At 39.1% G+C, this 12015-nt stretch overlaps 4 protein-coding genes across 20 annotated transcripts in view; 2 read left to right on the top strand and 2 right to left on the bottom strand.

Annotated features, from left to right (window-relative positions):
• Positions 1 to 1020, top strand: part of LOC109540227 (protein N-terminal asparagine amidohydrolase) — a gene marked incomplete in the record, with an annotated part of 2469 nt that extends 1449 nt beyond the window's left edge. The window contains 2 exon segments of the mRNA XM_048668264.1: positions 230 to 391; positions 447 to 1020. Of these exon segments, the coding sequence (XP_048524221.1) occupies positions 230 to 391; positions 447 to 572 (288 nt within the window).
• LOC109540226 lies at positions 734 to 3565 on the bottom strand. Of its 6 annotated transcripts, none has more exons than XM_019908501.2 (8): positions 3414 to 3565; positions 2990 to 3222; positions 2323 to 2460; positions 2204 to 2268; positions 2023 to 2148; positions 1309 to 1482; positions 1008 to 1254; positions 734 to 913 (listed from the first exon to the last, which is right to left on the bottom strand). In XM_019908501.2, exons 2-8 carry the CDS (start codon positions 3206 to 3208, stop codon positions 878 to 880), a joined length of 1005 nt encoding a protein of 334 aa, XP_019764060.2. In that variant the 5' UTR covers positions 3209 to 3222; positions 3414 to 3565; the 3' UTR covers positions 734 to 877. The 6 variants fall into 6 exon arrangements, with proteins under 6 accessions (XP_019764060.2, XP_019764063.2, XP_019764061.2 ...); XM_019908504.2 differs by having other exon boundaries at positions 2990 to 3192; XM_019908502.2 differs by having other exon boundaries at positions 3443 to 3565.
• A 968-nt stretch (positions 3566 to 4533) lies between these two features.
• Positions 4534 to 11259, bottom strand: LOC109540198 (peptide methionine sulfoxide reductase). Of its 12 annotated transcripts, XM_019908448.2 has the most exons (7): positions 8257 to 8395; positions 6709 to 6788; positions 6476 to 6656; positions 6338 to 6409; positions 5308 to 5428; positions 5099 to 5235; positions 4534 to 5045 (listed from the first exon to the last, which is right to left on the bottom strand). In XM_019908448.2, the coding sequence occupies exons 3-7, from the start codon at positions 6631 to 6633 to the stop codon at positions 4811 to 4813; spliced, it is 723 nt and encodes a 240-aa protein (XP_019764007.2). In that variant the 5' UTR covers positions 6634 to 6656; positions 6709 to 6788; positions 8257 to 8395; the 3' UTR covers positions 4534 to 4810. The 12 variants fall into 12 exon arrangements, with proteins under 12 accessions (XP_019764007.2, XP_019764004.2, XP_019764011.2 ...); XM_019908445.2 differs by lacking the exons at positions 6709 to 6788; positions 8257 to 8395 and adding an exon at positions 11178 to 11259; XM_019908452.2 differs by lacking the exon at positions 6709 to 6788 and having other exon boundaries at positions 6476 to 6653; positions 8257 to 8398.
• The window catches only part of LOC109540197 (beta-1,3-glucan-binding protein), a 3611-nt gene continuing 2211 nt past the window's right edge, over positions 10616 to 12015 (top strand). Inside the window, exons 1-3 of the mRNA XM_019908441.2 lie at positions 10616 to 10883; positions 11216 to 11346; positions 11405 to 11513. Of these exons, the coding sequence (XP_019764000.2) occupies positions 10754 to 10883; positions 11216 to 11346; positions 11405 to 11513 (370 nt within the window). The 5' untranslated portion in view covers positions 10616 to 10753. The remainder of the gene's footprint in view (positions 10884 to 11215; positions 11347 to 11404; positions 11514 to 12015) is intronic.

The following is a 12015-nucleotide window of genomic DNA, read 5'->3' as shown; positions in this document are numbered from 1 at the left end:
TCCCGTGCTTTCCGACTAAGACTGGTTCAACTACTGGATCCCCTGTGGCCGCATAAATACGACAGGGGATCCAGTAGTTGAACCAGTCTTAGTCGGAAAGCACGGGAGATCACTTCGCCCGGCGAGCACGGCTTCAAAGCCCGAAAAACATTTCCAAATGGGATTTGCCCGGCCGTGAAAGCCTTCACAGTCTGATACATATAACTAAGTCACTAAATCACTTTTTCAGGTATTAGATATTTACGACTGCAGTCTAGGCCTGCTTCAGATTGCGCCCTTCAACTACGAGCCACTCAGAGGAGTGGACTTGTGGCTGGAGCAAACTGATGATTTCATCTTACAACAGCTTTCTACCTCTCCGGAAGTTCAACCCCCGCACTTTGTCATGCAGGTACATCGCTCATTTAAAGAAACTGTGGCACAATGAAATTCCATTTCCTTTGCAGATTAGAGCGGCTTTAAAGTATATCCAGGATAATCAATTTCCGGCAATTACAGTCTTCAGGGATAATCGGCCGCACTATTTCCGACGGGATGAGCACACCGGGCTGTGGAGTCCAGTGAGGTATTAATTATCTGGTTGTGAACCTTTTCACAATTGGCCATTTTATAAAGTTGAAAATTTGCAATAATCAGCAAGGTGTGAGCTTATCCTAGCCCGGTTAACTCACCCACGAAGGCCCAGGGTTTAACAACGATTTTGGGTTGTGCATACAAGCGCCTTAACAGGGGGTTTTCCACTTAGATAGTAACATTTTTTTTATATTGCAATAGGCCAACAAAACATGAACACGTTAAATCAACATAATTAACTTTAAACATCAACTAAGCGACTATTGAATATGTATATAACTTTCATAGAAATTTACTCGGGAAACTACTTCTCGTCATCTGAAGAAAGCAGTGATATGACCTGAAAAAATTCGTGAAATGTTCCGAAATGGCTTGCAAGATTTACTGCATATGTTAAGGTGGCTTCAAATAGAATTAATAAAGTTATCACTTACCTCTTGGGCATTATTGGGCCGGATTTTTATTTGGAAAAGTTCCTCCACGTCCGATATGGAGTAGTATTCGTCGCTTTCCTGCTCGGAGCAGCAGTCGTGAGGTTCTTCTTCATCCTTGATATCAGTCGCTGCAGTGCTGCATTCAAGGGCTGCATTAGATGCACTTTCTTGCATAGGTTGGTGTGCCGGTTCACTTTGCAAATCCTGCTTGCTATCGCCCAGCTCATACATGTTTACTGTTGCACATCTACAATGCTTATCAGTGAAGAAATTATTGGTGCAAGCGTCTGGTTTAACTCACTCAGTCTCGCTAGAGAGCTTGGGTGTTTTGGGCGCAATGCCATGAAGGAATTTGGACACTTTCCGATCTAATTTGGATCCAAAAATGTTGTTTTTGTATACTTTGATAGCGTTGGCTCGCATGTTCTGCCACACATATTTCAGCTCTTTTTCATTTCCAAAACAACCACTGGCTCTGCAAACAAGAGATTACTTTACATTAAAAGACGCCTACTTAGGTCTGTGGGTTTTTCGGTCAATAGATGGTGGCAAAATAAAACACAATTTTTCATGGGCCGGCGTTTCGACTCGCGTAGTCGAAACGGCCCATGAAAAATTGTGTTTTATTTTGCCACCATCTATTGACCGAAAAACCCACAGACCTAAATAGTAGCGTATTTTACTGACTATCATCATGGTCACTAATTAACCACCACATCCAAGGGAAGATCCAGGGGGGGGGTCATGGGGGTCATAAGGGTCATGACCCTCCCCATTCAATTCTCTAKCCAACGATGCCAAMACGAATTCTRTAGCTCGAATGGTTYTTGAGAAACTTCGAATAAAGGCCATTTAGYYASCCTTGCASAAAACGAYGAWCATTTTKCAATAATCTTGCGCCACCCTTGCASAWAACGACGATCAGAAGACTGTATTTTYTCTAAATAACCCCCCCTGACTATAAAGCTGGATCCGCCCCTGACCACATCGATAAAAATAAACCCTAAAGGATTACCTGCAATGATTAACAACATTTGCCCAGTTAATTCTTATGTTATGGCTCCGGAATTTTACGTCCCCATAATTCTTTATGGCTTTAAAGAGAATAAGCTTTTCCTCGGCAGTCCAAGTAGTGCGAGTTCTGAAACAAACAGTTGCAGCAGCGATTGTTACCATCTTACCATATCAGTACGCACCGTTTAATTGAATGATTTTGGATCGTCTTCAACGCAGCTAGCGTGTTGCATTTGCAAACTTTCAGCTGAAAAACGATGAAAATTTAAATTTAATTAAACGCCAACTAGGGATAACTCACGTGCGGCGCTGTTGGTCCAACTGATGGTGTTGCAGCGCCCAGACAACACGCACAGATACGTGTTGGAAGCTTCATTGAAGGCACTGAATTCACACTTAGTTTTTTCCGGTTGTTTTTGTCGCGAAAGACGTCGTCTTCCTAAGGAACGAAACCAATGCTTTATTAATAAATAACGCAAACAGCCATGTATTTGGTGCACAATGAGCACATTATCTGAATGCTGCCTACACAGCGATTTGTCAGCTCCACAATAATAAGAAGATTATACGGAGCGCACTTTCACTACATGAGACTATTTAGTTGATGAATTTTAGAAAAAATAACAATAATAATGATGGTTTATGCAAAACAGATGTTCAGGACGGTCTAAAAAATTATATCGAAGACCAAGCGGCACGTCAGAATATACAGGAGCCTGATTAGCTTTGTCCAGATCCTTACCATGCGATCTACAAGTTTGGGCTTTATGAAATATTGGGATAAACAATGACTGATCAACCACACTTATGGGAAACTAACTCAACTTACCCCTGGAATGCCCCATGCAAGCATAACGTTAAAGAGAAAATTGGTGAGTTTAGTGAAGAATTACTGCTGGTTAAGTATTTGGAACAGCACCAGCAACTTCGTCTATTGAACGTCTAATAAAGTTCGAATGTTGGCTTACTTTAAAGTGGTCTTCACAGACTTTCAAGTCATCTCCATCCTCAGTGAGAATGGCATAGAGCCACTTTCGGCGAGCTTGAGGCTCTGCTGGCAAATCGAAATATTCCTTGAAACAGCCCTCGCCCTCGGTGGACAGGTTGAGGCATTCAGGAACGCAGCACCTCTTATTGAACCAGTAGTGCTTCATTTTCCTACGCTGTGACTCTGAAATGGATACCATTCAATTGCTCTGAGCTGGAAAAAGTTGGAATTTGAGTCAGTCAGTGAGAAAATAACTGAAATGGTGAGCAGTTAAAGTTCTCGGGGTTCATTTAGAACAGCCACACGGCGCCCGGACAAACATGTGATATTCTCCAGGGTGGCTTGGAAAATGTGCAAAAAGGGCTTAGAACGATTGATGAATGTTCAAAGTTCACTATTTTTACCTAGACTTAACTAAACCCTTCAAAGGTACCTCAATTCTTCTAAGATGATTTGGGCCGTTTGGAAAACCCCGTAGTTTATACGAAAAGATTTACGAATGAAAATATAAACAGTAAACAAACGCGCAAACTTTACAATTTTCAGCTGTCATATATTGCAATATTGCCAAAGTGCGTGGTTTTTCCTTCAACTATTGCCAATTAATCCCACCAAAAGATCCAGCGTGTGGAAAAATTCAATCTTTTATTGCAATATATCATTAGCTCAGTTCGGTTACATTGAAAGCAACAATAAAATTGCAATTTTTTTCTAAAGTTTGAGCATTAAAAGAGGACCATGTTAAGGTTGAAACCATATCGGGCAACGCTGCCTAATATACAGGACGAATGATCCAGAAAAACAGTTTTGGGATTCGCGAGTTCAAAAGCCCAGACGCCCCCTAGGGGCTAAAATTACAACTACAAACTAAGCAGTAATTTGACAGTTGTGGTCTCTTTTGCTTTGTTCTAATCAACTTTTGCAAGCATCTAAGGAAATAGAAACAGATCGAAAAGTGTGTAAGTATTGAAACTAATGGGTTTTTCGGGCTTTTAGGCCGTCGTTCGGTATTCGGTATTGTTTTATGTTGTAAATGTCATTGACTCCAATCAATAGACAAGTCTGACACGTGTCAACTGTCACTCGACAACGATTAATTTGACGTTTCGAGCAGCGTCACCATCGGTAGTTCAATTCGCGAATTGTAAGTACAGATCACAGTCTAGTTTTGGCTGGTTTTGGTTAGTTTGGGTGAGTTTCGGTTAGACACAGTGAGTGAGTAAGTGAGTCTAAAACTGGACGGACAAAAATAAACCCCACAATAACTTTTTTCCAGAAACTCAAAAATTTGCAACTAATTAACGACAACTGCCAAAAAAGTAACTCTAAACGCACGGGAGGCACAAAAACTGTTAAAACTACTTCACTATATTCGATTTTATATGCAATAAAACCTCCCAAACTCAGAGATTTTTTCACAGCAGGGCTGAGTCACATTTTTTTGTGTTGGTAATCTCCAAACCAAATTTTCAATATATTTCTCAATCAATTGTTCTTAACCAACAGACGAATAAAATACATTTATAATTAAAAATCTTTGTTTAATCTCCCTCTTCCTATTTGTTGTAAATGGACGTCTGGTCAATGATTAACAAAATTACATTAACACTGAATGTTCAACAGAATAAACACGCGAAAAATGACCAAAACAGCAAACATTCAAATTTATTCATCTGAAAGCATGTAGCTTTGGCCATCCTAGCAGTCTTAATAAGAAAGATAATGGCTCCAAAGCCTCAGCTGTTGCGTCTTTTACATTGAGGGTGGGAGAAATGTGTAGCTGGAACACCAAATGTGGATTTTAACAATAGAGACTTCCGCCCTCATTATCCAAGTACTGGATCTTCACAAAGCTGGCAATCTTTTCGGGGATTCCCAGCACTTTAACGTCCTTTTCCAGATCTTGCAGTTTTCCCACTCCGGCCAGGTAGCCATTGAGTCGAGCAGCTATTTGGGAAGTTTGCAGCTGATCGGGGGAAATGTTCAGCTCCTCCATGATCCATTTGTGCTTCTGCAAACGGTACTTCTGATGGTAGCTGGAAACGCGAACAAACAGTGTTGGTTGCTTAGATTATTTGCGAATAATTACTCTTCGGCTGGATAAAACGGCCCGGCTGGTGCGATTTCAGTAATCAACTTCTCATTCCTCTTTCCTGCTTCGACCTCAATGTCCAGTTCGGCGATCCGCTTCTGTTCCTCTTCGTGGTAGAGAATCAAAGACATGTACTGAAATGGTTAAACATTTTTTTGCTTTCGGGGCTTTTTTATTTGGGAAACCATTTGAGGTGAAACGCTTACCTGTCTTTTAATCACAGTGGTGAGTCCGTACTCGTGATTGTCCCAGAAGAGTTTCAGCAAATCGCGGTAGCTGATAATGTTGGGATCGAAATCAATTTCAATCACTTCAGTGTGGTCTCCCCTGAAAATCCATCAACATTTTATTTCCTGGAAAATTCACCGTTTAAAAAAAATTGCAACTGATTTTGTTGCTGAATTCCACTAGCTGATACAGGTTTTGTTGTGATTCGAATGATTCAAATAATTCCATTCAGGAACCTAGCTTTCATCGGTTATCTCACTTGCACCCATAGGAATCTGAGAGAGATGCCCAATGAGCTGGGCGCTGCTACGTTCCAACCTGCCACCTTCACGTCTAAAATTAACTGAGTTCTGAAGGAAACGAAATGTTTTTTTGTTGGTTTCGAGAGCGAAGGACGCACCTTTGAAGATGCTAGCAATGTTTCACTGTAGATTTTCTGATAAAAAATAAATACAGTGCGTTGGCTAATTGTTTGAGCAAATGATGATTCTCGGGGTTTTTAAGTCGATTATGGCTAGTCATGCGTGCCATCGAAACGTTCACCTAATAATGACTCCCTATGTACAACACTGCAAAGAATTTTTAAAATTTGATCGTGACTGCTACGGAAATTTAGCACATTATTTACTCTATACCCACTAAGTACCGCATGCTTCCCAAGCCAAAATCCGGTTTCCCATTACGTTATCATTGCCATTAAAATTAATGGCTGCAGTAATGGATTTGAGGGAAAATTAAAGCCGTCGTAAAGTCAATTGCACATTAATCCAAATGGAACTTTTAGCAAATTGTTCTACGGTGGATTCAAAGTCCAAACTTGAGCCGATTCATATTTTTTATGGCAACAGCACCACTATGTAGTTAATGGCTTTTAATTGTTTTACAGCTGGCTTTAGAGCTTTAATTGATATATTACTAGCAGATAGAAAATTCGTTGCTGACCTTCCAGATAAACCGACCAAGCAACCAAACGTTTTAATCGTAAATAGAAGAATTTTCGGAAAATACCTGGGATTCGAACCGCTGGTACTCGGTACAGAGTCCGCGTGTGAGGAACCACCCTCTGATTCGCTTCCGCTACTAGAAGATCGTTCAAATACATTTGTGATATTTTCCGTTGCAACTCCCATATAAAAATTCACTCACATATTTTTGTAAACCGGATTTCCAGTGGTGCCGCCTGCATAGCCAACTCTGGTGCGCAAAACGCCCGGTTGGGCCCCAAAAAGGGCGTCATTCGCCCAGAAACATCCCATCCCGAACGTGGCCTTCTTGAAGATAACTTCTTGCTCTAAACTGGGCATTTTTCCTTCTGTTCGAGTTTCTTCTGGGGGGAATGGAAGAAATATTAACGTAAAAAAATGCAAGCACTAACTTACTGTGGAATATGTTGTGACTGGTCTTGGGCGCCGCCTTTTAAAGACTGAACCCGAACCGAGAGAATCTCTCGATTTATACTCTAATGGACGATTTTGGATTAATTAGTGGCAAGAGAGCAGATTAAATTTGAATTAGTTTAATTCATCGAATGAAAAGGTGCTTAACGTACACTGCTGGGCAAGCAAAAACGCTAGTCTTCGACTAGTTGCGAGTGGAAAATGTTCTTATTCAATTCCCCAAAAGTTGCATCAGCATTTTTATTGATGTCTGAGTGCCTAGCTTATCTATAAATTTGTCTATTTTAAGCATAAACAGTGCCATTTTTTAGGAAATTCGCCTCTCGTCCACCCAGTTATCTGCATATGACTTTGCAAAATTCCCTTAAACGACACACTTACATCTAACTTATCTCTGGATGAGAATGTTGCAAAGAGAAGTTTGTTCAACCATTGTCTTAAAGTGTGGCGAAAAGTGATAAAAGTGGCAATCAATTAATTTTTTAATCTTTTTATATTTAAATCGGCCGATAAGGTGATAATTATTGATGGGGGTCTTAGACATTGAAACTCATTGCTGAATGAATCGCTAAATCATATCATGTATTGAAAAATCGCTAAACGTTAAAAGTGTAAAAAGTCGTCCCGTCCAAACCGGTCTGGGTCTTGGACGCTCAAAATAGAAAAAATGCAATTTATTGCGCTAACATTCGCTGAAATCATCCATTATGTGGTTTAATAAGAACCACAAGGCTGCTTTATGTGCATATTGATTGGCAATATCTCGGAACCATTATCAAGAATACATTAAAATTTTATGTACACCGTGGTCTAAATCAGGTCCTTAAAAAGGTTTTTTTGGTGTTAAAATGTTCAAGATAGCAAAAAAGACCGACGTTTTCCAAGCATGACTATATACCATTGTTACTAAATTTCCATTGGATGTCCAGTTTATTTGCACCGAAATGTTGAATAGTTTGGAAAACGATTGCACTGATCACCACCACTAAACCACTAGAAAAAATCACTTTTTTCGCTAAATCCATTTAGATTTTTTAACTAAATGTGATGCACATATGTTTTGCTATCCGCCTGGTAGCGGCCGACCGGATTACTTATTGTATTTTCAATGAGTTTTACCGAAAATTTCACTTATCAATTGAGTGGGGAAATTTATCGCCGAAACGTACATGGGTTTGTTCACGTACATTTGCAATGTCCACTGAAAGAATGAGAGGTGAATTTCGAGACGGAGGACACCTTCGAGATCAGGTCCATGACCTTCTTTAATCGGTTCTCTTTGCCAGTTTTACGCTTACTGTTGCATTGTTTTCGTTAATTGGACAAAAAATAAATATAATTAATACAAAAAATAACCACTTAATCAGCAGTATTGAATGCATATGATGTCCGTTAATTAGCGCGTTGCATCGAACTCTCTACGGGTGCAACTGCAAATGCGCTTCAAACCAGCAGTTTAATGATTTTTCATATATTTGGCAAAAAAACTCCTCTATATTCTGCTTAAGGTAATAAAAAGCGTATAAATACCTTTAAAACACCACTTTCGGCCTATAAACTACACAATTCGAGCGGTTCTGGCGGACTAATGTGATGAAAAATGTGCCCAGAGAAATGGACGGTCGGGACAGGTTGAACTTGATCTACATTTAGTGTGCTGTAGATTGTTTGATTGCTTGTTACCTCGCTTAAGAGTAACAAGCGCTTGCAGTTTGGAGCTGAAAATCCATTCGTTTGTTACACGCCAGGATTTGAGGAAATTAGAAAAACTGCAAAGTTAACTCAATAAACACTTGCTCTGAAAAAGTCCTCAAACTGCACCAACCGGCTTCAAATGGGCTGCAATAATGAAATGCAAATCGGACTGGACTTCTTAATTATTTGGTAGTCATTCAGATATTTTCGTGCTAAGTTCAATGCCATTATTACTCAATTGATGTCAAAACCGAAAAGCTCAATGTATGGCCGCAAAGTAATTTTTTGATCTAAATGTGAATTTTTATAGACTTCTGCAAGCGCTTCGTTCAAAATTCATAGCGTTGAATCTAGAGCAGGCAACAAGTTGAAACTCGCAGAAGCTGTAGAAAACGCTTTGGTCTAAAAACCCTGAAAATTTCATCAGATTTTTTAGAACTTTGTAAATTCTTGCTAACGATAAAAACCCCAAAAGCCGCAAGTTCTGCGCTAGAAATTGCTAACTTTTAATCGAGTGCAGGTCGTATTTTCTAATTTACGCAATCCATAACAAACACTTTGATCTGAAAGCCTGGAAAAATTAATTCAATTCGCGTAGGATTCGGATATTTTCCTTTGATTTGTCTGAACGAGCCCCGAAACTTTAAGGCAAGATCTGGTCGTCAAAAATTCCTCCCTCTTTCAAACTAGTGACTTTTAATCCAAACCATCCACAGCAAATCTTTGATCTGAAACTGCAAAAAAGTTTAATAAAATCGCTTGAAATCCTAATTTTTTTGCACTTCGCAAATGCGCGTCAAAATAAACGTTTTTATATAAGCTAGAAAAATTCTAACTTTTGAACCAGAGCAAGTAACAATTTCTAATTCGCAGAGTCGATAGCCAATACTTGGGTCTGCAAACTCTGAAAATTTGATTTAAATCGCCTCAAACAGTAATTTTTCAGCCCTTTGCAAATGCGCGTTGGTTGCATTGAATAAATCTAGAAAAGTGCAAGTTTTTAACCAAAAACCCTAACTTTTAATGCAGAAGAGATAGACTTTCGAGGCCATTCCTTGAAACTAATGGGTTTTTAGGCCGTCGTAAAATGAAATTTGGAATTTCTTCAAGCAAACCACTTCTGAAGATGCAAGCCACTCGTGCTTGCGAAACGTCAGGAATAAATTATCGTCGTTCGGTAGAACTTCGGGCCTAAAAACCCGAAAAACCCATTAGTTTTAATGCAGAGACTTATAATTTGCAAAAACCATAGTAGAGTTCGGGCTTAAAATCCTGAAAATTGCAGTCAATGCGCACAAAATCCTGAAAGTTTAGCCTTAAATGAACGTTTTTGCTCAGCTGCCCCCATTTGAAAATTCCTGCCTCTGAATCTGGACCATGTCGTGCGTTGTAATTTACAGATTCTATGGAGAAGCTGGATATAAATAAACAGAAATTTTCAATCGCACTAAATTTCCATTTTTACGGACTTGGCAAATGTTACTCAAAAAGCTTTGGGCCAGAGCAAGCATCAACTTGAAACTTGCCAGAAAAACTCTGAAATTGGCAACAAAATCGCACGGGAGTTTGGGTTTTGCAATTTTCGGAGATTCATCTTGAAAATTCGCACCTTTTAATCAAGAGCAGGTAGCAACTGGAAATTCACACAGCATTTAGAATAAAAAATTGAGACAAACTTGCGTAAATAAAGCGCGTTTTACCAATATTCTAGTGGATTTTAACATGTTGAACTACTAAAGCTGACCTCATCTTTGCAATGTTATCTAATAAATTAGCTAAACAATGTTCGCAAGATTCAATAACAATAAATAAAGGCGGCTTTCTTCGCACTGGTTTCCCGTAATAATCCTAGTAGGAACTTCGCACATGATCGGTTATTCAAAAAAAAAAATATTCCAGATATTTCGCCAAACCTGCCTGGCCCAAATTAGATCAATTGCGTCAATTAGGGGGCTTTATATTTATCACAACTAAACGACGTCAGCCTGAATAAAAACTGCTTTAGTTCCATTGATAAAGCATGAGAAAAATCGCTGTATGAGTGTTGAAGAAGCGAAAAGCTGGCGCTAGAATCTTCAATATCCGCATCTAATGACCTTAATTATAAAAGTGAATATTCACAAACAACAACAATTTGCAGCGCGGTTTCAACATCTTCACATACGGAAAACATCGGGTAAAGGTCTCTTACAATCCTGTCGCTATCATCAACTGGTTTTTACCATTTTACTCGTCGGATTCCGAGTTATCGGCTGATCTTGAGACTGAACTGGCAAAGAATAAACCAGAAGCCAAAACAGGTCAGTCTGTGAAATACTTTTGAGTGCAAAAGATGTATATGTGGACTGTTTGCTTAGTGTTAGCTTTTTGTGCGTGTTTCAGCCATGGACAGGATGGTTTTGAGGTGCCTGACGCCACTGTGGAAGCGTTCACACCCAGAGGATTGCGAGTATCCATTCCAGGTGGGAAAAACCACTTGATTAACTTAATTCGCGCTTTATGCAGTTTATGTTAGCAGAAGCAGAACAGCGCAGGTTGTTGGCACAGTTTAATGCCGTAGATTTCGCACATTCTTCGCAATTTTCCCCATATTAGAACGTTCTAGATACCAGTGAGCGCTTTTTTAAATAGAGAATCAAGCGTTTCAACTCAACAGATTTGCTTGGAACACTGTTAGATCTAATCGACCAGATTGCCTAATGGCAACGAATCTTTCTGGGATTTCCAAGCCTAACATGTGAATGACGATTACTTACGATTATTTATATCAACATTTTCATTTCGCCATCCACAGACCAGGATGGAATCAAACTGTTTGCTCTTCATGCCAAAATCAACGAGGAGATGAACGGCCGTGAAGCCGGAACATTTTCACGCGACATCACCAAAGCCAAAGACGGACGATGGACTTTTTATGACTCTCAGGTAATCCGTTGTTTCACATACCAAAAAACCTTTCATACTGTTTGCTACTGATGATTAGGCAAAATTAGCCGTTGGAGACACGCTGTATTTCTGGACGTTTGTGGATTATTTCGATGGCGAAAGAAAGCTGGGCTTTGTTAGGGACGACCAGTTTTTCACCATAACAGGTTTGCGTGCTTTGACTATTAAAAAATCTTTTTTTACACACTGTTCGTTGGGTATTTGAAAAGTGTTTGTCTTTAAAAAGACAGAATTTCCTCTCACGTCTTTTATTACAGATACAGAAAATGTTTTTTTACAAACTGTTTGTTGGGTATTTGAAAAATGTTTATCTTTAAATAAGACAGAATTTCCTCACGTCTTTTATGGATACAGATACAGAAAAGTATGTTTTTTACAAACCGTTTGTTGGGTATTTGAAAAATGTTTGTCTTTAAATAAGACAGAATTTCCTCACGTCTTTTATGGATACAGATACAGAAAAGTATTTTTTTTACAAACTGTTTGTTGGGTATTTGAAAAATGTTTGCCTTTAAATAAGACAGAATTTCCTCACGTCTTTTATGGATACAGATACAAAAAAGTATTTTTTTTACAAACTGTTTGTTGGGTATTTGAAAAATGTTTGTCTTTAAATAAGACAGAATTTACTCACGTCTTTTATGGATA

Source organism: Dendroctonus ponderosae, unplaced genomic scaffold (assembly GCF_020466585.1).
Source record: "Dendroctonus ponderosae isolate FM_Combo_2020 unplaced genomic scaffold, Dpon_F_20191213v2 Dpon_F_20191213_7, whole genome shotgun sequence".
In the NCBI taxonomy this organism is placed as follows: domain Eukaryota; kingdom Metazoa; phylum Arthropoda; class Insecta; order Coleoptera; family Curculionidae; genus Dendroctonus; species Dendroctonus ponderosae.
The sequence above is the reverse complement of the archived record's forward strand: the minus strand, read 5'-3'. Positions and strand labels throughout refer to the sequence as shown.